General features: G+C 42.3%; 2 protein-coding genes across 4 annotated transcripts; one reads left to right on the top strand and one right to left on the bottom strand.

Annotated features, from left to right (window-relative positions):
• Positions 1 to 67: 67 nt before the first annotated feature.
• Positions 68 to 21,317, top strand: uts2r2 (urotensin-2 receptor 2). The gene is made up of 9 exons (XM_055057432.1): positions 68 to 233; positions 734 to 960; positions 3,358 to 3,433; positions 3,515 to 3,557; positions 7,243 to 7,307; positions 7,759 to 7,815; positions 8,580 to 8,733; positions 12,938 to 13,061; positions 19,582 to 21,317. The coding sequence occupies exons 1-9, from the start codon at positions 166 to 168 to the stop codon at positions 19,716 to 19,718; spliced, it is 951 nt and encodes a 316-aa protein (XP_054913407.1). The 5' UTR covers positions 68 to 165; the 3' UTR covers positions 19,719 to 21,317.
• On the bottom strand, positions 19,288 to 27,271 carry LOC129377472 (urotensin-2 receptor). Of its 3 annotated transcripts, none has more exons than XR_008607933.1 (2): positions 22,748 to 22,883; positions 19,288 to 19,762 (listed from the first exon to the last, which is right to left on the bottom strand). XR_008607933.1 is itself a non-coding variant. In XM_055057430.1 (2 exons), the coding sequence occupies exon 1, from the start codon at positions 27,230 to 27,232 to the stop codon at positions 26,165 to 26,167; it is 1,068 nt and encodes a 355-aa protein (XP_054913405.1). In that variant the 5' UTR covers positions 27,233 to 27,271; the 3' UTR covers positions 19,288 to 19,762; positions 26,135 to 26,164. The 3 variants fall into 3 exon arrangements, 2 of the variants coding, with proteins under 2 accessions (XP_054913405.1, XP_054913406.1); XM_055057430.1 differs by lacking the exon at positions 22,748 to 22,883 and adding an exon at positions 26,135 to 27,271; XM_055057431.1 differs by lacking the exons at positions 19,288 to 19,762; positions 22,748 to 22,883 and adding exons at positions 22,949 to 23,022; positions 26,135 to 27,271.

Raw genomic sequence — 27,271 nt, 5'->3', positions numbered from 1 at the left:
CAATGGACAGCGACGCTTTCTCTTCCAGGAGAGCCAATGGGGTGGGCCGACACGAGTGCGAGCAGGAAGTCGGGGAGCTTCCGGCTGGCGTACGAGCTGTTGGCGGGGTGTGCGGGATGTTTGCTGTGCGCAAACAGCTGTCGGCTGAAAGCTAGCTGAGGCGACATGGCTCTGCTGCGGCTGAGGAACACGAAGGGCCCGAATGCGGCGGAGATAGAGAGGAAAATCAAAAGGTAAGCTAATGAAGTTAATTTCCACCGTTAAAGGAGGCTGGAGGCGCTGAATGGGAGCGAAAACTGCAGGAAAACCAATAAGCTCGACCTGATGGTGGTCTAAATGGCACAAAAACACATCATTTTCGGGCTTTCTTCTTCTTCTTTTTAATAAGACGGTGTTACAGAAGCTCTTATCAAATATAATCTGATTTCTGTTTGTCACAACCACAAACTCAGATGCCTGTTATTAGGATTTTACACCATGCACCAACTCAGAATAGTGCAGAACTGTGCAGTGTTGCATTTCTTTTAACACTCTTTTCACATACAAAGCCTGAAAAGTGTCGGCTGTGTTCCTCCCTCTTTTCTTTTTTCACCCCTAAATAAAGTCCAGTTCAACCAACTGCCTCCAGAGTTCACTTTTTCCAACATGGACACCTAATAAATTAAAGAAACCCAATTACAATCTGCGTGTATGTTATGTTGTGCTCATTGTCACTCGCCTTTGTCCTGACCAGGGGAAACGCCCTGAGGCAGGGGTCTTCGTGGCGGGGCTCCAGGGGACTCCTGGCCCTGCTCCTGGTTGCTCTGTGTGCTGGTACAGTTGCCGCCTGGCTCTACCTGGCTTCCTTGGACGGTGACATCACAGAAACTCTGGCCAGTCGGAGGGAAATGATCTTGCCTCAGCCCAGGGTCTACAGCGTCCAATGCTCAGAGGACTACGAGAACTACAAGCGCTACCCAGGTGATGCTCTGGCCTCTACTGAAACCCCCCGCCCCATCCAATTTTGTAGTTAAGAATGAAAAGCAGCACTACTAATCCTTGAAGGAGCTCAATAATGTGACATGCTGACTACTACAGATAATGGTACCTAGAACATATTCAGTCATGTCAAAAACTTGGGATTCCACATCATTATCTCCCTTGTTAAGAAACAGTCATGTTTGGGTTTCTTTTTGACTCTGAAGAACTTCAAACTCTACATGGGAAACTGGAAAACCTGCTTTCTGCCGTGTCCAAGGACTTTCTTGGAGAAGTTCAGGCTACAAATCCCAATACTAGTCAAGTTTATTTCGTGTCTTGTTGACACTTTCAACTGTCAACAAGAGAGTGGAAAGTGTTTCCATCATAAAAAACATTAGGTGAATAACATCACATTTTGTTAAATGCTATCATCAAAATCATCGAGGAAATATTCAGCAGATATGCTGATCGATGTTTTATTTGCTACTAATCAAAGTCACCTCTAAGCAGGTGGGTCTTTAGTCCAGATGTGAAGGAGCTCAGTGTTTTGGCTGTTCTTGTAGAAGCTGAATGCTGCTTCTCCATATTTGGTTCTGGTTCTGGTGATGGAGACCAGAACCAGAGGAGCTTAGTGGTTCTGGTCTGGTTCCGATTGAGACAACAGCAGATCTGTGGTGCTAAGCCGATCAGTGATCGGTAAACTAACAGCATATTTTAAAGTCTGTTCTCTCAGCTATGGGGAGACAGTGTAGGGACTTTAAAACTGAGGTGATGTGATCTATAGCCAGAGGTCTGCACCTGTCTTATTGATTGATTATTTTTCCATTTTTTAAAGTTTTTGGTAGACCTATGAAGACCTGTTGGCCACTGTTAATCAATCCAACTAAAGATAAATGCATGGATGAGTTTCTCTAGGCATTGCTGCGACATTATCCCTTTTATCTTGGAAATGTTCCTGAGATGACAGACGGCCGACTGTGTAACTGTCTTTATGTCTCTTTAAAGGTTTGTCTCTGAGTCCATCACTACACCCAGATTTTGGACATGTTTGCTAGTTTCTATCTGTAGTACCTGCTGACTCTAGATCAATCACTTTTGTTTCTGTTAAGCTGGAGAAAATCCTGGCACATCCACGCACCGTTAAGAATATGAGCCGTGGTCTGTGACTTCATTCTTTGCGGCACACTTAAGTCTAGCCAGATTTAAGTGCACTCTTTCCAACCTTGTGTAGCAGTTGCAAAATGGATCACACAGGACTCAGGATCTGCATCAGTTTATTCCTATAACACAACGTGGGACACACTCAACCAGTCAGATCCCAGCAGCTCTACAAACATTTTGGAGGGAAAACTTCAAACAACTTGAAAGGGCAACAGTTTAAATCTAACCGAACCTAAAGTGTTTTTTTTAAGACACAGAAAGACAATTAACATTATAATTTATGCAGCACAAAAGAGTGAGAACAATTATGAACATCATAAACATCACTAAGAGTGGGGGCTAGCATTAGCACATCTTCTGCCTGGCAGCTGCAGCTACCTCACAGAACCTCACTCTGTGCGACATCAATAACCATCCTCCCAGAACAACATCAGGAACCAAAAACAACAGACATGTCAACTCAACAAAAAAAAAGTGTTTTTGAGAAGGTTTATAATAATTATAAAAAATAAATAAATCGACTCAGCTACACTTGCACCTTGGAAAGAGTGCCCATGAAGTGTGCAGGGTCTTTCTTATTACACATTCTTTATCGTCTTCACAGTTGCAAGGACTTCCTGCAAGACATATTTAAAGTCAACTTGTTTGATTTCTCAGTATCATCTGACTTCTTATTAACTAATATTTTTGGCTTGATAAGGGTGGTAACGTTGTAAATTTGTTGCTGCAACTCAACTTGTCTTTTTTGTCAGCAATAAAAAAAGTTTTGGAGTTATTTTTCATCCTGCTGAACAACAGGGTAGCCAAACCAAGCTCTTCTATAGCATCTATTTAAAGGGATTTTTGTATATGTATACGCATAACCCCTAACAGGATGTTGGATTTCAGTTATTTTGTTCCATATAATTTTTGATCCACCAGGTGGCACTGCAGACTGAGTGTGTTTCTAGACATCATGTCACTGAGAAGTCAAGAATGTTTGATCAGTAGTTTCTCTAAGTGATCCTTGGCGATGTTTGGAGCTATTCAGTGATGGATATACATGCAATTTTCCACAAGACTTCATTTCAGTCCCGCCTCAAAACAGAAAACTGCTTAAACTTTTGCACCGACGACTCAAAACTCATCGTGCATTTAGAACAAACACTTTATTTCTTGTACTAAATGTTTTTGCGCGCGCGTGTTACATTTTGCTGCTGAGCTGTGAAACGCTGCCTCATGTTTCGCCGTTGGCAGGTTGCACCCCCCAGAAGTGCGGCCGGGCAGTCACGGACGGCGTGGTGACGAGCGAAGAGGCTCAGGCCCTCCGGAGGTAAACCCCCGAACACGCCTCGACTCCTTTCCACGCGACCGCGTCGGTTTTCTGAACGCTTTCTTTGCTTCTCACTCGCAGGCTGGCTGAGAGGGGGCTGGCGCTGGCCGGGTCTGAGGGAGGGGTAAATGTTTCACACACCCACATTTTAATTTCTCGCAAATTGAAATTCTTGTTCACCTGCAGGATTAATACAAAACAAAAAAGTAGTAAATGAAAATGTTTCTACCCTTCAGTTTGCTGTAAGATGATGCTTTTTGTTAGAACTTAAACAATTAGTCGTAGATAATCATGATTAGTCGATTATTAAAATAGCGTCAACTAATTTAATAATTAATCGTATGAATCATAATTAATCACAATTAATGGATTATTGAAATAATCGGTTACAGCTAATTTAGTAGCCGATTAATTATTAGCTGGAGTATTCGGACTCAAAAACGTCCATTTGTAATAAATTGATTAATGAAATAATGGTCAACTCATTTAACGATGAATTGTGACTAATCGTAATTGATTGTAGTTAATTGCACTGATGTTCATTAACTGATTAATCGATTATTGAAATCAACTAATTTAGTAACTGATTAATCATTAAGTATTCGGACTCAAAAAAGGCAGTTTTCTGTATAAAATACATGCAGAGCAATAATTAAGCCAAAACTGTACAAGAAATATATATACTTTGCATTTAAGATTTAAAAAAAGAACACATTTGTCTGTAAATATGTTTTAGGCAAGAAACCTCAGTGAAGCTCAAACTCCAGTGTTGCATTTCTAGCTTCACCCGATTCTAATTCACTAAAGGAATTTAGTTATTTTTCTTATGAAAAAGAGTATTGTATGACTTGTTTACTTACAACATTTCTACTTCCGGTTAAATAAAAAATCTGCACTCCAACAAATCGACAGATCAATTATTAAAATAATTGTTGGTCAATGTCGTACGACTCGAGAACACGTTTTGACGGTCAAGACGGCAAGAAAATGTCATGAAACGAGCCGTCTCTTCACTAACAGACGGCAGTGAAGAGACGCATGCGGCGGCTTCTCTCCAAGAAAAGAGAGACCCGTCCTCAAGAGGCGTCGCGCGCACGGCGTACCCGTCGCTAATTAAAAGCTCCTAAGAACAAAGACAGGGAGCTTGTTAGTGTTGGTGTGTTGGAGTGTCTTTGGGAAGGGGCCAGAAGGCAATCTGCTCCTTTCAGAAGACTTCCACAGTTCTCTTTCTTTAATTGTTCAAGTGTGCGTACAGCAAACAGCTTTTGGCGAAAGCACTGATAGACTTTGAGCTTTTCTTTTACATTACAGCCACAAACTTTAATTTGTGTTTTTTTGTTGTTGTGTGGGAGCAGCATAAAACAGCACACAGTTTAGAATAGAAGAAAAATTACTCAAGTTTAAAGCAGAGTTAGGTTCTTACTTTTTGAACATGCATATATAAAAAAATGTGACCCCTCCACAACCCCCAAATGCTTTCAACTTGATGACTTTGAACCTCATGGATAAAAGTTTGACGGTCACTGATTTAATTAGTTCACCAATTGAACTCGTGTATGTTATCTGTCATGTGAAACCCTCAGCAAAATCCACTTGCGCTTGTAGAAACATATAAAAACCAAAGAAATGGATAAAAAAAAGAAAGGTGTGGTGTTCCAGGTATTTGTCCTTCTTCCAAATTTTCCGATTTGGAGCCAGTCTTTGCCTTTCATTGCGGCACTTTGACTTTGTGGAACCAACAGGAAATAAAACTCGCCATCTTTTTAAAATGGGTACATAGTTGATACTTTCTAACTGGACGACCAGAACTTTATTTAAAATGGCTGAAAAAAATCCAGAAATGCGATTCTTGAGGTCTGGAAGTACGTCTGGTTTTCTTGTTCAGTCTTTTCGTAATCGAGTCGTAATCGGGTTTCATTTTTTTGGAGTTTGAATAACATTTTTTTCTTTTTTCTTTTTATACTATCATACATAAAAAGAACCAAAGCTGTTTAAAACCAGCAACTGTTTTTCCGTATGCTTGCTTTAGTTTTATTTATTTATTTTTGTCCACAGTTCTCCAAAACCATCCCGGGGGGGGAAATCATCAAAACTTTAAGTGAAAGACAAACATGCCACTTTTTGCTTTCTTCAGCGTAAATCTGGCTTATGATAAAAATATTTTCTGTATTTCAGAATCCTCCCCAGTTCTGCTTATCTGAGGAGCTCAGGGATGTTTGCTTGGCCTCACTCTCGATAAGCTGTTGGTCACTAAATCAGCGGATTGCTCCTCCAGTGGGGATTCCCCCAGAAATAGCTCACGCAGCTCAAGGAAGGGCTTGTTTTTCCCCCTATATAACCTGCTGCCATGGGAACGCTTCACCTGTTCTGGCAGCAGATTGTGTGTGCCCATCATCAGGTTGGCTGCATACCGACTGGACGTGATATTAGCGAGTTGTAATGGGACGTCTGGATAAGAAACGGGAGTGAAATCGGTGTAGTAAATCCGGTGCGCTGCTTCATGTTTTCCATACTTTAGTACGCCAACAAATACCAAAACAAACTTCTGCAAAGCCGGGAGAGATATTTTCCTTTTGTTTTCTTTCTACAAATCAAAATCTGAGTATAACATGATTTTGTATTCATCCCTTCTTTGCCAATTCTTTGTAGAAACACCTTCAGCTGAGGAGACCTGAGGTGTGCGGGCCTTCGTTGAGTTGGTGTCCTTCGCTAAATTCACCTTCAAACGACGCCTTCATGAATATTTCATCGGCGCGCCTGTGAAGTGCTGTGATGGAGTTGAGACTTGCTGCCAGAATTTTTCACAGATGACCCAGAGATCTTCCTGCTCAGCTGCTGAAAAGCGCTCTTGTGTTTGGATTTTTAAGTGCAGTTGAGGTGACAGGATGTGTTGATGCTCCTATCAGGCGAAGTTGTGGTGGAGAATCTATGTGCAGCAGTGAGATTTCTCCGACAGAAGATTAGGGACTTTTAATGTAGCGAATAAAATTATTACAAGGAAAAAAAGTTGCGCAACAATTAAGTCAAAATATTCTACCAAGAATAAACTTGTATCACAAGAACAGTCGTCGTAATATGAGAGTACTCATATTATTGGAATAAAGTCGTCAAACGAGAATAAAGCCGCACGACAAAAGTCATGAGAATAAAGTTGTAATATGAGAAAGACGTTGTAATAATGCGGGAATAAACTTGTATGGCAAAAAGTCATGAGGATCAAGCTGTAACGAGAGTCATAAGGATGCAAAAACAAACTGATAATGATTATTATCAGTTTCAGGACTTTTGAAAAAAAATCAGACTAGACAAGTTGGTCACATAGGATTTTGGTAACATTACCCAAGCTTTTTTATTTCTCATTTAAACAACTTTTCTTCTTTTCTGTTGGTAATATTGTGTCTTTATTCTGCTGATATTATGACTTCGTTTCTATTTTTGGTGGTAAATGGGGACACGACCTCCGATTTAAATGTAGGCATTTCAAGCAGTTCTACCTTACACCTGTAGAGGGCGGCGTCGTACAGGATCCCTGCGCATAAAGAGGCGCTGAGGAAAAGCGGAGCGAGGAGACCTCAGCCGAGACAGAAACTTTTTAGAGAGTTTTCAGATATTTCAGTGAAGCAACAAAGCAGCTGCTGAGAAACTGACTCGTTTTGTCCCAGAAGATTTGGTGAGCAGTAAACAGGTAAAGGGCAACAATCTGCGAGAAAATAAAAACACTGGAGATTGACTGGCATTGAATCTCGACACACACTGGCCACACGTCACTGTAGCTGAACTGAGCTGTGTGATATGTGTTTTCCCTGCAGGCCTCCATACTTGACCTTCACTCTGGAGCGCTGTCCATGGGGAAACAGTTTGTCAATATATACAGGTGGGAAGTCACACCTTGCCTTTATTTGACCATCTTAAGCGTTTCTTGACAGTTTCTCAGTGTTTTTGGTGATGCTTGGGGTCAGCCACCGGTCCAGTGACCCCATCCCAGAGTCATTCATCATTCCTGTCAGAATCCGACTTTATTCGGATTGTCCGCTCTCAAACGCACCCCCTCAGGTGTCGGCCACCTGTCCCACCCGGCAGGTGGCCGACGGTTCTCAAGAGAACATCTGTCAGATTTTAATCTGAAAATGCTGACTTAACAGTTCGCACTCAAAAATCAAGACTTTCTGTCAGTCGCTTGCTTGAAATCTGCTGCTTTAATGTTTGATTGAATGTTCAACTATTTTTACTAAAATAAAATGTTTGTTTTTTTCCCTTCTCTGTCCTGTGCGTCGGTGATCTATGTCCTGTGGCCTGTGACCTCTGGCTCTGTGGTTCTGCTGCAGGTATTTCGGGGAACAGATAGCAGATGTCTTCACAGAAGAGGATTTCAAGCTTTACAGGTGATTATAAAGTACGATGGCGTATTGGTGCCATTGTAAATAGAAAAAAAAAAACAAGACAAGACTTTGTTTCTGCTGAATTTTCTAGAAAAAGAAAAAACCAAGGACGCTTCTGACATTTCACTCAAAAGTTGCTAGAAAATGTAGAAATTTTTGACTTTTCAAACAAGTTTTTGACTTTCTTCAAAATTTCTGAGAAGTCAACATTTTTGACTTGTAAATTTTCAAACTCGGCAGTTTCCATTTTTCTTTGTAGGAAATTTCTAAGGTTAATGTCAAAACTTTAGTTTTTTGTCTACTTCTTTTTTCCCCCTTTTTTAACTTCCTTTTTTTAAATTAGGATTATTGATCATAGTAATAATCATAATAAATACACAATATCACATATTTTCTCCAAATAAGGCAGTAATGGACTTTTAAACCTCCCTCAGTCTTAGTGCAAGGCTCAGATGACGGTTGATTAATGGGGAAACGATGGTGGTGTCCTGTCAGTTCCCGAAACCATAAAAGGAAAAAAAAACTCATAAAAGTGCACATGGGGTAAAAGGTCATACAGGGTCTACTGGACCCTTCTGCAGGACGGTTAAATAAGAGTATAAAGGCCTTTTTTGCTAGTTAGGATGGAACAAAAGTTAAAGATGAATCTAGAATATTTATCTATGAGCATGTCTCTTGGACAGCTGTGGCTGTCGCTGTATAGAACCATAAATCATACTGAAATCAGCTGTCACCTCGGACTCGTCTCTCCCATTTTTCACCGTTAGAGATGTGCGGGGCCGGATTCAGGCCGTCATTGCAGAGACGTTTGGCTTGGACCGAACCCTGATGTACCTCACCAAGCCCACCTTCTTCTCCAGAATCAACAGCACCGCAGCCAAGACGCAGCATGACGAGTACTGGCACCCGCACATCGATAAGGTAACGGACAAACACAGAGCTGCAAGTTTGTTTGGCTGCAGATAAGCTGGTGCAGATTTGGGTTTGTGACCTCACCGCGTCCAGAGCTGCTACATCGGCTGGAAAAGCCTGGGGTGGAATCACTTTACAGGGTCAGGTGATGTATGGCAGGAAATGGAGTATGGTTATCAATACTTCCAAACTTTATTGGCTATCCTGTGAGTTTAAATATCCTTCCTTCCTGCCTGTTTTTGTTGTTTACTTTCTCTGCAGCTTTTTTTTTGTGTATGTGTTTCCGTCTCTTTGCTTTTTTTCTCTACTTCTCTTTCTTTCAATTCTCTGTAATTTGTGTTTCTTCCTTATTGGCTTCCAAACTTGCTTTCTTCACTTCCTTCCTCTCTTTCTTCAAGTAGAGAAATCTTCCCCGATTTCAAAGCTTTGGCTGAAGTTGTGCTTGTAACACCAGTCTCTTATCAGATTATCCGTAGTTAAAATCTGTCTACAATACAAAAGTTTCTAACAAACAAACAGTATTGTAATACAAACTTAAATGATTGCAAACCCGTCTGTCTTTCGTTGTTTCTTTCATCCTTGCACGTTACTTTTTGATGTTGTTTTCTGCAGCTGTTCACATCAGACATGCTTGAATTTTTATCAAAATTCAGAAATTGGATCTTTTAAAATCTTCTCTGCCTCGTTTGTTGTCTGAAGACATTCGCTTCTCCCAGGTTTGAAGAACACGTTGGTTCCGGTTGAAAGGACAGTCTCTCTAGGGAGTAAAATGTTTTTGTAAACTGAAATTGTTTAAAAATCTAAAATGAAATGTATGTGACTGTGACTCGTCAGGGTTAATCGGTTTAAGACAATAGTAGAAAATCAAACACTATTTCTTCAGCCTGTAGGACTAAAAAATAATAAATACGGTCATTGGTATTGGCTGTAATGGACTCGGGATTCTCGATGTCAAACTATTTCTCTGCTGCATTGACGTTTTGTCGATGCGTCAGTCCCCATATTGACCTGTTTTTCTCGTTTAGAAAAGCACCTTGATGACGGTTGTTCTCTTTGCCTTGTTTCCTGATTGCTTCCAGGTCACCCGTCGTGTTGCCAGATATCCTGTGTTGGCTTTTAAAACGTATTAATATTTGCCTCTTCACCGTGTCCTTCTGGCTCTCAGCAACAGGAAACAAACAAATCAAAAGAAAGATGCCTCTTCACTTCGCCATCTGCCTCTGCCACTATTCTGAGGCCAGTTGGAGAGCCCTTCCCTCATTTGCATGCAAATAACCTCCGACGTCTTTAGCGGTGGCTTTTCTTTTGCCCATCGATCAATAAGTTGATATTGTGTCAGAGCTACAGTTGAAGTGTGACAGCAGAGAGATGGGTTTATTGTTTATGGCGGAAATGGACCCGACCGCGAACTGCTGCCGACACGTTTACATTCGTGACCCGGCCTCGTCTCTTGACGGAAGGGAAGCCCGACTCCAGTTGATGGCCAATTAGAGCCGCATAACAGCCTCAGCCGTCCTCTTAATAGACCTTGGATTGCTGTCACAATGAAACCAAACTGAAGATGGGTTTTATACACCTCTTTGGCATTCTTTCAAGACTTTCCAGATAGGTTATACACAACTGATATTGTGTATTAGCTGGGAAAGTTACAAAAAGACACTTTGACTCAAACAATGTTTTGATTTTTACAAGATACATTCCACCTTTTTATGAATAAAAAAAAAGGATTCCTATCTGAGCTTTCACTCTCACTGTGACACTCTCCTCAGTGCACCTCATTGTACTAAAAGCACGTTGAAGAGTCATGCAGGCTTTCGGACCAGTCTATCTGAACCAGTGGTCCAGAAGAAGTGTGAGTTCCTCCCACTAAAACAAAGACTCGTGGGATCCTGCTGACTTCATATCACTTCGCGCAGAGAAATGTTCCCCCATTTCAAAACTTTGGCTGAAGTTGGGCTTGCAGTACCAATCTATCCTACTGAAAAGCCCAATACTTCACGACAGTAGCCTTTGCAGCAAGACTCACTTTTGATTGCAAACAAACAGGTCAGGAATTCAGGCCCATGCAACCCGGGACGAAGTTGTGAGGCCACAATAAGTTAATCATTCATAATTTAGGGGCGGTATTATGTATTTTCCAGGCACAGCGTGACGTTTTGTAGCATAATCCAGTAACTCTAATTTTACTTGGCGTCAGTCAAAATGACTGCAAAAACATAAGGTGTCTTTTTAGTCAGTGTTGGTTACATTTCATATTATTTGCATAAGGAATGGAAACTTTTTATTTGATAAAAAAAAAACCTATAGCATATATGTTGCGTAGCATATGACGTCATGTCATATGCATATAAGCAACATATTTTATGCCACGTTTTTTTTATTTTTATTTCAAATAAAACGTTTCCATTTCTATGCTACGATTATGATATGAATAGAGCTGCGGTAAATTATTTGTGGTCACTATGTCAGCAATTTTGCCTTCTTTGCCTTCGTAGACGATACTTTGCTTAACTTAGCTCCCAATTCCCCTCCTTACAGAACCTTTGGGATTAATTAGGCAGGAGGAATATTGCATATGTTGAGACGAAATGGCCATTTAATCTGCTCTTCATACATGGCCACAGAGGAGGCCTGCTTTTCAATAATGCGGTGTTTATATTGCACGACCCACAAGAGCTCTAATAAGAACCGCTCGTACCCATGAAAGCCCAGCACATAAAATGTCATGTAGCCTTATCGAACCGCGTCAAATTCCACCACAGCCATTTTAGCGTCTTGTTTCATTGCTTCCATTTGAATGTTCTGAAAGGCGACGGCAGCGTGTTTCTCTGGGAGTAATGGCAAGTAATTACACGAATTCAACAGGCCCTCCAAAGTATTTCAACCTGAATTGTGGAGCACTCCTATAACCTTCATACCACACAGGCTGTCATTTATTTCTGTTAAAAGTATTTACCTGTTGGAAAAGTGGGTTCTGTGTTAATCACAGCTTCCTTTCTACTGGAAAAAAAAAGGCATACTGTGATGTTTTCACGCCTGAAGCATTCAATTCATATCGTATGTGGGGGAAAGAAAAGCAGCGAGCGAAGGCTAAACCACATGAATGATTGCTTTCAATCTTGCAAAAGTGCTGCAAGAAATTTTTGGAGATGGTTTGTGGTGTCAGCGATTCATAATCCATTTCAGTTCCTACTAAATACTTCAGTAATTAGCACTATTATTGTTGCTAAGCTGCTTGTCTTTGTCCACGCCAGTTATTACCCAACGCCATACTCTCTCGCTTTCAGCTAACCATGGCCTGTCTTTCACACCAACAACAATGTTCAATATTGTTCTTTTGATGTCGTAACCCTCTGAGAAGTACTTCGAAACCACATTTGAACCCACTGCTGCACAAGTCTGTCCAGATGTCCCGTTTCTGCTTATATCAGTGGCCTCACCCCACTTGACAGCGGTTCCACCCCGTATCCAAAACTGGCCCGTCTTGTTTTCTGTCTTTTTTTTTTCTACATTAGCAGAACGTAGTTTAGTTCACAATCCTGCCAGTAGGGGCACTAGGGTTGCTCACCAGCATGATTTGATTGGTTGGAGAATAATTTCTAGGCGACTTAAGGTTTCCAGTGGGCGCGTTACGGGGACATAATCCGGTGAAGCTGTTTCCTTTCTCTCAGGAGTTCCACCTGTGTAAACCTTCAGAAAGACCTGGAATTGGCAAGTACAGTTGTTTCCAAGTACGCAATAAGCAATTCCCTCAACAGACATGGCGTGTGTTTGCAACCTTAAGACTCCCCTGCTTAAGGTTGCTGCTCGGCACATGAAGAAATAAGAAGTTTTCCAACTTGTTTGACCTGTTCATTCTAACCAGTCACTTCACAGATGCTCACTTTGCTCCACATTGAGCTCCTCTGCTGGTTCAAAGGTGTGTCACTAGTGGATCAATTCCAAACCCTCTCCATTTCCCTCATGCATCATACAAATTAATCCTTAACCTACAGTAAAAAGGACGGCGCCTTTCATGAGGGCTGTGTCCTCTGACGTCTGTCTTCCCACGTCCTATGCCGTTTTGTCTTTTTTGTTTCCTCCCTAGGATGAGCTGTACTGAAGCAAATTTCGTTGTGCTGGTGTATGAAGACAGTAAAGGCTGATTTTGATTCTGAAAATATGCTCAGCTATTTGGCGGGTCAGTCATGCTTCAACTCTCTCTGTCTTTTAGGAGACGTATGGCTCTTTTGACTACACATCTCTCCTGTACCTGTCTGACTACGGCTCAGACTTCACCGGCGGGCGATTTGTCTTCATGGACCAAAACGGCAATCGAACTGTGGAACCCCGGGCAGGTACTAGCTAGCGGCTCACTTTTAATTTCCAGGGGAAGAACTGAGTGGGGGGTGGGGGATTTAACCCCCAAATAACCCTCCATTCATAATTTTGTCTGATTTCAGTTGGAAAAGGATTTATTCATGTGTACTTGGCACATTCACAGTAAAGGACATATTGTTTGTTTACGTAGCAAAGTGAGATCTGCTCATTAGCTCTTGATGGCTAAATCGCCTTATGTATGCATATCCTTTGCATACATAAGGATATGCAAAGGATATGCATTTACTAATTCCACTTCAAACAGAGAAGCTTGACCTGTTGAAGGCCAGCTGCTCCCCTGAAGGGGGGGGTGAAAGCACCAAAATGGGCAGCGAAATGACTGTAATCCTCTCTAAGTGGGTAATCAGACCTCTGCACAGTGAAGATTCGGGGAATTGTGTTTCACTCTGCTGCAAATACTCAGAGGGTTGGACATCCTCCACTTTCAGCAAATTAGGCGATCTATTTTTATCGAAGCGGGTTCTTTGTATGAGCACTTAACCAAAAACAAGTGAAGGAGAAATTGATTAAGCTGACTCATTAAATTGTCCACAGTGAAATTGCAAAGTAATATAGCGAGTCGGTTTTTTCAAGCGTGTGAAGAAGTAGTACTTTCAGTGCTCTTGGGAAATGGTCGAAACTGAATTACTTATAGATCGATCAAAAAGTCTCGGTTATATTTCAACTGGACTTTCTCATACAGTGTCTTCCATTGCGTCGAGATACTAGTATTCCACTTTCAATCCTGCGTGACATTTATATTGTGCTAATAGCAAAGGCAAAACACATTTAAGAGTGTCGCTTTTAAAAGCCTTTAACTATCAGAAGGACCTGACGATTCCATTGACCTGCATGCAAGTGTTTGACCATTTAAAGACTGACTCTGCTGTTTTTATCAGGGGATCGTTTTAATGTTAGACAGGAATGCAGGCATTCTGGATAAAATGAAATGAGCTCCAGTTGATGCATGGTTTCTTTTTTTATTATTTATTTATTTGTGTCCCGTCAGCGTCAAGATCTGTTGGTCATCTTGACATCCTTGACAGAAGTCAAGCATAATGAGTTTTTTTTCCCAGCTTTGTTCTTTGGTGTGACGTCGGTAAATGGTGTCTCTCCTGCATGATTTCAAAGCTTTGTGAATTTGCTCAGCATGGCTAACAGCTCCTCAGCTCTCTCCGGCTTCCCGACAGCTCTACCTTGCCTTTATTGCATCTGACAGGAAGCAGTCCCGTGGTATTCCTGTCCTCTTTGTCTCCTCCCCTTAATCTCCACTCATTGTCTTCTGTCCTCTGTCCCAGTTTGCCTCTTTTAATCTCCGGCGAACAAAAAGCCGACTTTTGTCCCCAATTTTCTACCCATTGTCGCAGCTCCTTCTCTTCCCCTGTGTCACTTCACGTCTGCTCCGTCAAAGTCCTCAAGCGCCGCTGAGGACTTTGACAACATGGCGAGGGAAGTTAGCTGAAGGTCACACGTTGGAGCAGAAAAAAAATGCAGACGACGCAAGTGAGCTGCAGTCAACAGTCTCGTTTCAGTGAAGTTAGACTGTCCTTCGAGCAACAGGAAGGGCGGCGTGCAGATAACCTTCATCCCATTGAAACGAAAATAACAAGACAAAAAAGTTGGACAAATTTGTTGCGTGTAATTGCACCGTTTCGTCTTTAAAGGTTTTCCGGTGACATTGCGAGGCAGATGGCTGTCAGGTTCTAATGGGCGAGAGTCTGCTCATCAGATTTGAAGGCCTGCTGGGTTTGCACAGATATTTTTGGCTCTTCTGAAGTAATAGCATCTAATTGGGTGTAATTAGAACATCATCAAGACGATTAGAGAGAAGAAAAGTCAAGAGCGTTAGGGAAATTTTATCAGACTGGTTGAAGTGATGTCGGGTAGCAGAAAATAGATTTGATGGACAGATTTACTGGAAAAAGAAATGGCCACTTAGAGATTTAGAGGGATTTAGGAATGGATCAAAAGATGACATGTAAGGTGAAGCGTCTTTGGCTGCAAAGGGTAGATTAAGTGACAGGTTGAAAAGGAATACATGAGAATCCATGCAGCCAGTCGTGGTCCAACCTGCTCGCATACAGTTTAGGTCCATTGCTCAAACCCAACCTCCATCCAGGTCGGATCAAGCTGAAATTAAACACTCAATGGTCTGGAGGTTCTTTAAGAAACCTGCAGACCCGACGTCACAGAGAAAATGAAAAAAGAATACCTGACGTCGAGGAACGGAAGACAGATGCAGAAATTAAAGCCACCAGATACTTACAACCTGAGCTGTGGATACTTGCATCTCCTCCAGAGAAGCACCTCTTGGTTGCTACTCTGATTACTTACTTGCACTGCCTTTTGTTGTACTGGATATCGTACGGGGAGCCAACATCAACTCAAGTAGCCGCAAATTTTTACTTGTAAAAACATGTTAAATGCATCTTTTATTCCTCCTTTGTGCACAACACAAAAAATCCCATTCAGAACGTTGAGTTTTGTGGTTGTGTGTCCTCAGACACCTCAATGAAATTATCTAAGAAAACAGAGAGACCAGCTGAATCGAGGCCCCCGCCAGCCCCCCTGCAGTGCGACAAAATCTGCTGCTGGAACGACCCAAAAGATGAAACCAAACAAACTCTGAGGCAAAGCTTGACACAGGCGAGAGAACAGTCCAACTGCGCACTCGTCTGCATCGGTACCAAGAAACCCGACAGCCCTCTTGCAGGTCTTCTCTTGGATTCAGCTCACAGGTCTTTGTTGTCTCCTTTCTATTCTTTCTATTCGTCTCTTCTTGTTGCGGTTTTCACCTGCTGCAGCTGTAATAATCAGTTTTTTGTTGTTGGACATAATCCTCCTGTTACAGCTTCTCCCCACATTAAATGAAACCATTTCTTGTTTTATTAGAAGGTAAAATGCAAGGAAAGAGTCAATTAAAGGGTTCTGTAGACAACGTTTTAATGTTATTGAGTGATTTCGAAGGTTGGAGTCCGTACTTTGCTTGAAGGAGCACTATGATGTGAAGTCGGCTTTTTTGAGCTGTTCATCATGCTATGACGTTACTCCCTCGTCGTAAACATACGTGCAGTGTTGCCTCGATTCTTTCATGCGTGTTTGGGAAAAAATCCTTCTATCTCCATGACAACCATTCGGCTGTGCGAAACGCCTGGTTGCGCCTAGCGCCGCCTTCAAGACGAAGCTCGTCCTCCGAGCTGCAGTTTCCAAACGTCCACCTCACAGATCAGCCCTCCCACTCGGCTCCTTCAGACTAGCCAGCATCAATGAGCATCCACTGAGCTCATTATGAAATTATGAAAAATGTTATTTAGTTGAGGAGCCATGTTGCAATGACTTTCTGAGGGCGGAGTTTCTGAAAGGACCAGAAGCTTCTTAAAGAGACAGAGGCCCAATTTCAAGGCATTAAATTACAAAGAAGGATTTCTTTTAAGACATATTTGATACAGAAAGCATTTTTATAACAACTGAAGGTAACAAAGTTACTTGATTGTGCTATGAAATGACACCAAGTAGCTGACCCTTCATATGCCGCTGGCAGCATTGTGCTTGTGGCAAAAAGAAGATGTTTAGATGGATTTGAATTTATCTGTGGTGTTTGCATTATAGCTAATCAGAATATTATAAGTGGCTGATTGTATCTAAAAAGATTCCTTACATGCCTAAATAAAATCTACCTTTAAACAAACCTGTGACTAATAAACAAACGCCACTGCCATGAAGGCCGAGTAACACTCAGATAAAGTTGTGCAGATGTTCAAGTAGGGTTAACTTTTAAAAACATCTCGCCGAGCCTTTTGTACTTTCCGCAGCGCCCCAACTATCGAGTCACATCAGCTTTTACAAATTCACGGCACAACTCTTTGTTTCCCAGGCCGAGTGTCATTTGCATACGTGATTGTTTTCACAGCCCGGATCTGCTTTTCCATCTGCTCCAGAAATCAGTCTTTTATGTCGTTATAATTGGCTTTCGGGTTTTGTACCGTCTTATCCCCCTTTTACCTTTTTGAATTCATTTCGCGGGTCTTCGCTGCTGTTCAGACGGAACATCATTTGCATGTGTGGTGAGAGATGAAATAAATTCATGCAGCACGTGTCCATTAAATACTAGTGGGCTGTTTTTATGTGCCTTTTCATGAGCAGTATATTGAATAAGCTATGCTATTTGCCAAGTTCAATGATTTAATTACATATTTAAGAAACCGTTTTATGAATTATTTATTGAATTGACACCCCTCAATCCTAATTGGCTCAGTCAGCCAACATTGCCGTCAAACTGCACTGAGAGGATCTTTTGTATGTTTGTAATTGGCCGCTGAATTGAAAACCTGTTGGTCGCTTTTGCTTTTGCAGATGCACTACGCAGCTCTTTTATTGGTAGAACAGGATTTATATGTGTAATTTTCGATTCTGGACCTGCTTTGTCCGAGTTTTCCAGAACTTTTCATGTAGCCAGAAGTTTCAGATTCATTTAGTTTCTCCATTTGACTTCGAAAACATAGGTTCTATGTCGTTCTACCAAAAATGCACAATTTTTCTCTCGTCCCACATGAATGAATTAAGCCTCTCGAGTCATATTTTTAGACTGTCAGGTCCTCCGGCGGTAGGAAGCCGGAGTACCTGGAGAGAACCGGGAGAACATGATCCCTGACTCACTTCCCAGGCATTGCACGGAAGAAAGGTCTTTTGTAGGGAAACGCAAACAGTTTCAGCTAAACCTCACATGACAATCGTAATGTATGCATTTTACTGAAATGTCTTGGATAAATAATAATAATAATAATGGTCTCTCAAAGACTGACTAACTTAGTAAAGGACACTCAACACTGGAAAACATTTTCGATATCCAAAATATTACCCAACCAAAAATTATGAATTGAGAAGGAAATAGGAAGCGCTTGCCAGCAAAATCATAAATAACACATTATGACGTCTCTGCAAACAAATATTAATAATCACAATTGAAATGTAATTAATCGCACAATTAATTGATTCGTTGATTAACGAATTGCGGCAGACACAAACACAAAATAACAATTCAGAAAATCCAACCAGGACAAACTGACGTGGGACTCTTTGGATTTCCTCCCGGTTTTGTCCGTGGTGTGGACGCGAGGAAAAGCAAACCCTCGCCCTCTTCTACCCCGTTGTCAACTTCCTAGTTCCTTCGCGCCCTGGAAATGACCTGGAAAAGTTTTATGCCTAAGCCTCTCGAACTCCACCGGCTAATCTCCCTCACCCCACTGTTGGGAGTCTGAAACGTTCTTCACAGTAAACACCGTGAGCATTCCCTCTAACACTTGCAGGGAATTATTTCCAGATAATGCCATTTGGAAGTTATCTAAAGCCACGCAGGCGTGGAGGAGTGTCCTTATTCTCTCACTTTTCAGTCCTTTCCTGCGTTTGCTGCTCATCCTTGTTTGGGTGTTCATTGTCCCGCCGCCCATTCTTGCTTGTTTTCTTCACAGTGGATTCTTTTGTTTAGCGCGGAGATCTAATTTTCCCTGACGACCTCTAATCTGATAGGCTGCCAGGGGGGGTTGCGACGCCCCCAGAAAACCACACAGGGACCCAAGTTGTTTGTTTTTCATCAGGGGGAAAGTAGAACACCGACTCCAGCTTTTTTTCTCTTCCTTTTTTTTGCCGTTTCATCCAACGAGTCAACCCCTTTAAAAGAGGCGAGACAATAGCGAGTTTTAAAGCGACTTTTAAAAACTTTTTGGTGAGATTCACGCTGGCTGGTAAGTAGCAACAGCTGGTTGGCCTCGGATAAATGAAGAGACTGTCAGGAAATCACCAAGTGTTGATTAAAAAGCAAAGTAATGTAAATCTTTGTGAACCGGCTTGATGCAAGAGCTTTAAAGTCTTCTTAAAACTGCCAACACGTCAACAGTTTTGAAACTGACAGCTTTTAATTTGTTCTTTGATTTGTTTTCCGTTGCATTCGGGACTTTGGTATCACTTTACAACATCCTTTTGTGAGTTTCAAATGAAAACGCCCCCTCACTACATCTTCTGCTCTTGTACAATCGCCTCTCTCCGTTCCTTGAGCAAAACCTTTCTGTTCCAGATAGTAGAGACTCACTTCTGTGATTAAAGTGAAAGCTGGTCGCACTTCACTTTTTATACTAATATTTCTCAAACGATAAGGGACGTAACATGTAACTGTGTCAAGATGAAGCACACAAATAAATGTGAACTTGGTGAAAAGTAGACTGACATTCTTTATTTAAATTATAAATATTTTTCACAATTTATGCAATAAATATGTTGTAGTTTTTTGTTCAGCTTGACCCTGTTTACCATTTGTTCAGCAAAGTTCACCCAACTACCGTAAAAGTCTGACGTTGACTTTTGTAAGACGTCAATGTTGTGCCAAACATCCCATCTAACGATGGGATGTTTCCTGAAAAGTTACACTTCCTCTTGAAGTCTTTTGTACATTCACTTCCTCACTAAAGAGTTATGTTTTTGTTTTGTTTCCTCTCTCCTGTCCAGGGCGAGTGTCTTTCTTCTCCTCTGGATCGGAGAACCTCCACCGCGTGGAGAAGGTGACGTGGGGGACGCGCTACGCCATCACCGTCTCCTTCACTTGCAACCCCAGTCACGCCATCTCCGACCCCTCCCTGCGCTGAGGCGTCCGTGGGACGGCGCTGCTCCCCGTGCGCTCGGACGAGCCCTGCAACAAAGACGGAGACGAAGAAAGTGAACAGGAGGGAAAAAAAACGTTATTTTAGGTGCACAGGCTGTGGTCCAGAAGCCTCGCCGGCCGCTGCGTCTCCTGTTGGAGGAGAACCACGAGACGAGCCAGAGGAAGCCGAACGTCAGCAGAAATTCTTTCCTGGAAACATCAATTTTTCACCGAAGGGAAAAGACTTGGATGTTACTGCGCACAAGCTGGGATTCAAGGGCACAAATGTTCTCCATCGTTCCACCACTGACGTGTGTCCCGAGTCCTCCGGATGTTTCCAGACGGAGCTCTGCAAAATGTATTTCCACATTTTGCTGTCATATTCCAGAAATGTCCCACAACATTCCATATTGAGCTTTACACACAGATGTCTTGTGTCAAAGCACCAACTTTTAAATTTCACACCAAGACACTTCTTTGTAATTTCAGACATTTGTAATTCTGATACGATACCGATATTGCAGCTTTGAGTATTGGCCGATACCGATACTGCCCCGACACGATATCAGCACAAATCGTAAATACTTTTAATTTGTTATGTGGGATGTTATGAAAAACTTGACCAAAAAATAATAAAAAATCAATTTCTCAAACAGAAATCAATTGTCAACAATAACATGTATGAGAAGAACTGATCCTTTAACCAAAGCGTTTGGGATACTAAGTGCTGCTGGAGAGGATTGCTTCTGTCAGAGATTTTAGATGCAGGGTGATATAATACTCATTTTTTGTATCCCATCATACTGTTTTCCGATAAGAATATTGGCTTGGTGAACCCCTAATAATCAAATCTTTGTCTATGGGTACCCAGAACTTGGTAATGACAGCTTTTTATCGCCTGTGTTCCTGGTTACTGTGAGTCTGGATTTGTCCTCTGGTTCCTTCTGTTCTTTGGTTTTGTTCCATTTGATAAAACAAAATGTAATTACAAGCTGATAACCTGTGTAAATACAATGACGTTTTCAAATATTTTCAGTGGAAACCAACTTTGCAACTTGTAATGTGTTTACTGTAGATGGATTTTGGCCCCAGACTTTGTTGCAGAATTTTTTTAACTTGCCCAAACTGGAGGACTGAACAAATCATCACCTGAAAACTCTTTTTTTTTTTTTTTTTTTTTTTTTTTTTTTTTTGTTAATCGGATTATCTTTGTCTTATAACAAATTGTTTACATTTAAAGGAAAAATCGGGGAGCCGTTGCTTTTCTTCTCCTCCCAGTACGTCCTCCAACGGTTCTGGTCGTTCTTGTTTCAGTCAAGTTTTTTTGGGTTCATGGATGTTTCTGATCATACGGGACTTTTTGAACGTTTTGCTCAAAATGCAACCGGGTTACAGATGCAAGTCTCAGGGTCACGTTTCTCTTCCTCCTCGTGCCAAGGTTTTCGCCGTGTTTTTGTTTTCTCCTGTTGGACTGAACTTCGAGAACTGCATGTGCCAAAGCCTCATTTCAGCACACAGATGTAATGTCCTGTTTCCTTTAAGCAATTATGAAGCCATAACACTTGAGTGAACACTTTGTGTTTATAAAAATCAGCCAAGATTACACATGCGTCTGCCTCCATTCTTATCCACACCTTGGGAGCCACTTCAGGAAATTGCTTGATTGATGATCAGTGTGAGAAGTCATCTTCCTCGCCTTTCTTATTTTCCGCGCAGGTGCTGCAGCCGATCCTTTGTTTCAGATCCCCTTTTTATTCTTAATCGATTGTGTGGGTTGGTTTTAGAGTCGCTCATTGAAATTCTATTTCGCTTTGATGATGTCTGTCAAACCTGAGCTGCATCCCAGCTCAGGTTTTTTTCTTACTCGCTCCTGAGTATCTGAAGCTCGCTTTAGCTCAGACATTTCAAAAGTGATTGCTTTTTGCTCGTTTGTGTGTTGCGTCTCGTTTTGCAAGTATGTGGACCTTGACATCAAAACAGGAAAACTGGAATACCTCCGTTATAGTTGTATGAACAACAATTTTATGAACCCATCTGAAGACTAAAAGCTATAAGCAAAGAACTTAGCACTGCTTTGCTGCAAATGCAATTTAATGCAATTTAATGCGAAAGTTTGGTGCAAAACCTGAGTTTATTAGACATGCCTCCGTTTATGAAGTTTGAAATGATTGTATGCAAGTTATAATGTCTGAACTGCTGTGATATGTTATGTGTTATTGTTTTATTGCTGACAATCATGGCGGTCACAGAATGCAGGGTTCAGTGGAAACCAATCGAAGTCCATCAGTAGTAAAGTTTTTCCAACTTTGTTTTGAGAATACAAAATTCGCACTACGGTTGCTTTATTCCCACTCTGAACATTTCTGCATAGATGAGTTTTCTTCTTGTGTTCTTTAAACAATAAGAAGAAATGTTAGCAGTGGAAAACTTGATCAACACGCTGTGGACATTTTGAAATGAACTTTAAATGTCTCGTACCACGTCTCAGTCCAAAGCAGCAATACTTTGAACCTTTGCATTTTGTTCTGAGGAGGCGTGAGCTGATCAGCTGTGGCGGATTTCATTTCCACAAGCTCGGTTTTTACGCCCTGTGCTTCAAACGCACACAACGAACCGCACGGGTTGTGTCACAGGGGAAGGAACACCGCAGTCGAAACCCAACTTCTGACGCAGAGGAAACGAAGCCGCATGTAATGAACGCGGCAGCAAGAAGCACGGCGATTAGTTTGCGAAGGGGTTTTATGAGAGCCTCGATTTGTGTGAGGTGTTGGACTTAAGATTTAAAAATATTTTCCCAAAGTCAAATTCGCAAGCTCAGGTAATACCAGCCTTTGCGTAGCTGTCATGTTCAAAGTCGCTCTTAATCTTCTCTGCGCAGGTTTCCTAAGCTTTTCTGGCGCAGCGTCGTATGAACTGACATGTCTGGTTCTAGGAGGGTTTGGACCTTCCTTCTCATGACTTATCATTATTGTCTGCATCAATAACTGCGCTGGTACAACTTCAGAAAAACAAACAAACAAACAAAAAATGCACCTTCAGATGTTGAGCGTCCCGTAGAGACCAGCTTTGCCCCGGACTTTGAAACGATTCCCGTTGTGACTCAGCGGAGCAGCACCCCCCTCTGGCAGGCCGTGCCAATTGCCCCAGCATGAGAGAAGAGCAGGCGAGGGAGAATACAGCAAGTTGCTATTTGTCCTCGTCTTACTTCACAGGCGAGGCATGTTGATTGGTTTCAGATGATTCTGCTACACACTGATAGTAGAGGAAGCCCTGTAAGAGCTTGGAGAAGTACAGGATGTCCGCGCATCCTAATAAATAAATAAATAAATAAAAAGTCTGAAATTTCTGCTTCTAACGTTGAGGCTTTAAAATGCCTTAAATTCATTCAAAAGAATCTGAGTTGGCCTTAAATATTGTCTCCTTCCTAAAATGAGTCTATTTTTCTTTTCTTTTCTTTTTGCCAAGAGTTTTTGGGTGGGGCTGCAGGGGGTGGGAGGACTTTAGGCAAGATTATATTTCATTTATTTTTTCTCCAAATCACTTTTGGCAAAAAAACAAAACAAAAACAAAAAAAGACTAACTTTTCTGATAGGTAAGTAGCTGCTAATAGACCTTAGCTAGCTTTGTTTTTTTTTCTTTTTACTAATGTCGGTAAGTAAAAGTTTGGCTAAATGTCTTGCAAAAGCAGTTTGCTGATCACATGGTTTGTGATGCAAAAAAAAAAAAAAAAAAGTGCTTCCACTGCAGTTTAACGAGTAATACTAACTTTGGTGCAGTCAAAAAGAAAAAAAAAACCTCATCTTTCTTTCTCTAGAAGAGAAGACTCAGTTTATGCACACAATTTGGATTCTCCAGTCCACTTGGCGTTCACACACAGCTGCACCAGAGTAGTTCCCTTCAATCAAACCAAGGCCTAGGTTTGCAGGCGGACCAGAGTTTGCTATTTTGGACTGGCTCAAAGTTTGATTAAGAGTTCACACCTCCCCACAAACAAACCGGACTTTCTAGACAAAGTGGAATTCGACTAAAGTGGATTAAACAGGGCTGGTGTGAATGCGCCCTTAAGGGAATCTGTGATTAAAACTTTTTATTTAGACTTGGTCAAAATATTGAAGTGAAATGTGGTGTTCTTACTTTTTACCTGGCTGTGAATGTTTAGTGATATTGTGCCTGGCCACATATTAGTGATGTGCTTTTTTTTTAATTTTTTTGGTCCATTTTCCGTACGAGTCCAATCAGAACATTAAACAATAGACCAAATTCCTCACCAGTGGTTGGAGATTAGATCATTTTTGGGGGAGAATGGTATGTTTATTCTGTTTCAGTGTAGAACCAGCTGTTTGCCACATTAGTCTCGAGTACATTTATAGTCTTCATGCTATGATTTATGAGTTAAAAGTCGGTCGTATTTAATAAATCACATGAGCTCAGGGGATGAGGATATTTTTTTGGACTCTGGTGAAACATCAACAACCTCAGACAAAAACAACCCTGAATTTTTCATAAATCTTGATCGCACAAAAGGAGTCTGATCGCTTCCCGTCTTCTCTGACATTGTGCACCACAGAGAGATTGGCTCCGACAAATTTATGCACGCATACCGCACCGTCCGGAACGTTCCCCCTCCTCCGCCGATCACCTGCCGGGACATTGGCTTGAAAATGTCACAGCTCGAGATGGCATTCAGAGCATTTTCATAACGACAGAAAATGTGATGCTTTCCTTGCCTCAGAGCTTGGTGCGAGGACGTGTCCAGACACGTCTTCCATCTCCTTCTGTCCACACTCCTGATTTTTGTTTTTTTTAGAATCTACAAGGTGTGTGTCTGCATCCCTCATCCAGATGTCTCACTGTATTCGTTTATGCACTTAAACTTTTTAAGCTAAGCTTGCACACACTAGCGACTGTTTGTGAACTAAAGGATCTTTAAAGAGACGTTTACGGTGGAGCTCCGGTATTCACACAGGTTAACGACCACAACCACAACAATCCACAACATCCAGAGCCTCACCCTTCTAATAAAAAGTATATCTGCATGTTTCAATAGTTCAAACACAAAATACACCTTAATATGCATTAATACGCATCCGTCTTGGCGCTAATGCAGAAGCTAACGTCCAAGAAAAACACCAAATTATGAAGTCGTTTTTAATTTCTTTTAATCTAAGACCTGAAATGAATTTGAAATAAAACGTCATCTTAATATGAGAATGACTCATTTATAAATTCAGGCAAGTCTTACTGTGCAGTAAGCAATTAATAAATTATTGGCATGATAAATCAAAATGAACTTGATTATTTCCATTCTGTTGATGATCATTTTTGGATTTTTGCCTGACAGAAAATTCCCACCAGAAGAAGAAAAACCATATATTTTATCATATTAAATAGTCCTGCTCAGGCAAAATTTAAGACTTGTAATTCAAGGCCAATTTACTTACTTTTTAAATTTAAAACATTTTAAGGTTTTCATTTTAGATGCACAAATTTAAAACTTTTTCATCGCAATAATAACTGGGACAATTCATCGTCCCACAAAATTTAACGTGTCAGGCCTAAATCCAGATAATTTTTTTCAATCCAATCTTTGCTGTTATTAACAGCAGGAATTAGTAACTTTAGGAAAGTTTTTGGGTTAAAAACCTAATTAGGTCAAGCCCATGACCCGATCCTGGGATTTTTTTTTAATTCAGATTAACTGTAAGGACTGATTTCTGTTACTTGGCGTCTGGAGTCTGGAGGGCCACACAAACAGTTATGCCGGCCTGGATCTGGACCGCGGTCAGGCATTAGACCGACTGACCAGTCCACCAGGTCAGGTCTGCACATTAATCATCGTCCCCCCACTCTCACCAAATCAGAAACTTTCTTATTTCAGACAAAAAAAATTGGTAACTGCCAAGATCAGAAGTGGTAGGCCAGGTTTTTCGAAGATCAGTGACGGGCAATAGGCCAGAAAACTGCAATCGGTGCATATTTGGGTGCCTGCACTAATTGGTCCAGTCAAAGTCTGGACATGAATCACACTGAGAAAATGTGGAAAGGGTTGAAATTAGTCTTCTAAAAATGCCTTCTATTCAATTGAGCTGAGATTTAACTGATGCCAATTTAACATTGGCATGTTTTTTCCCTCTCCTCTTCATATTTGTGCAACATACTGTCTCTTGATGCATCACATAAAAACCCAACAAAATGAATTGAATTTGGGGGATTTCGGCAGAACAAATATAAAAAACAAAGTTTACAGTGGTCTGAATATTTCTGAAAGGCTTCAGTTCTCGAGGTTCAACTAATAGGCGCACTGCTCACTAAAAATCAAAGCCAAACTTTGCGCGCTCTTTACGCACGGTGCGTCCTCATTCCCAACGTATCCAAACAACATCCGGTGTAAAACACACACACAGACAGAAACATACTCACCTGTAGCACTTCTTGTCTCTAGGAGCCTTTTCACCTGAGCGTCCCCATCACCAGCGTCTCGGAGTTGAACTCGTACTGGTTGCTGGAGGACGCCGACTTGCCCCAGGAGTGCAGGCTGGGCGGCCGCTGCTTGAACGACGACGTGTACTTGTAGAAGCTCCGGTGCCTGTTCTTCAGGTACTCCCGGTAGTTCTTGGTGAGCAGCGTGTAGAGGAACGGGTTGATGCAGCTGTTGGAGTACGTCAGGCTCGCCACCAGGTAGTTGATGCACGTGTGCGTCTGCGAGGCCAGGCTCAGCGGCTCGGCGTGGTACAGCGGCAGCAGCTGCCAGATCCAGAAGGGCAGGAAACAGGCCCAGAACACCAGCACGATGGTGAAGATCATGATGAGCACCTTCTGCTTCGGGGTGCGCCTGCCGCCGCCGCCGATGGCCGCGTTGCGCTGCGACTCCAGGTAGGTGCGCGCCAGGCGCACGTACAGGTAGCCGATGACGAGGCCCGGCGCCATGATGCTGGTGCCGAACAGCACCGTCACGTACACCTTGTAGGCCAGGGGAGCCCACGTGGGCGCGCACATCCGCTTCACGCCGCCGTCCGACGTCGCCTTGGTCGTCTGCGCCACCATGACCATCATGGGCACGGTGAGCACGAGCGACAGCAGCCACACGCCCCACGCGAGAGCCTTGCGGTAGCTCTTGGAGCGCCGCACCGTGTCCAGCGGCTGCGTGACGGCCAGGTACCGCTCCGTGCACATGACGGTGAGCGTGAAGATGCTCGCGTGCATGGTGAGGAGGTCCAGGCTGAGGAGGATGCGGCAGCCCACGTCGCCGAAGTACCAGTCCTTCAGGAAGTAGGTGGACACCACGAAGGGGATGGTGGACAGGTACAGCAGGTCCGCGAGCGCCAGGTTGATGATGGAGATGTACATGGAGGTGGCGAAGCGGATGGAGTGGCACATCACCACGAGCGTGTACACGTTCCCGGACACGCCGACGACGTAGACCACGGACAGCAGGGTCCCGAAGGTGGAGGTGATGACGAGCTCGTGGTCCGCGGCTCCGGCCCCGGCGAGCCGCGGAGTCAGAGACCTGTTGTTCATCGCGCCCCGCGACCGCTTCCGCTGCCGGTTCCGCTCCTC

This window comes from Poeciliopsis prolifica, unplaced genomic scaffold (assembly GCF_027474105.1).
Source record: "Poeciliopsis prolifica strain line A6 unplaced genomic scaffold, Auburn_PproV2 SCAFFOLD048, whole genome shotgun sequence".
Classification (NCBI taxonomy): domain Eukaryota; kingdom Metazoa; phylum Chordata; class Actinopteri; order Cyprinodontiformes; family Poeciliidae; genus Poeciliopsis; species Poeciliopsis prolifica.
Note: the sequence above shows the minus strand (reverse complement) of the source record. Positions and strands in the feature narration are given on the sequence as shown.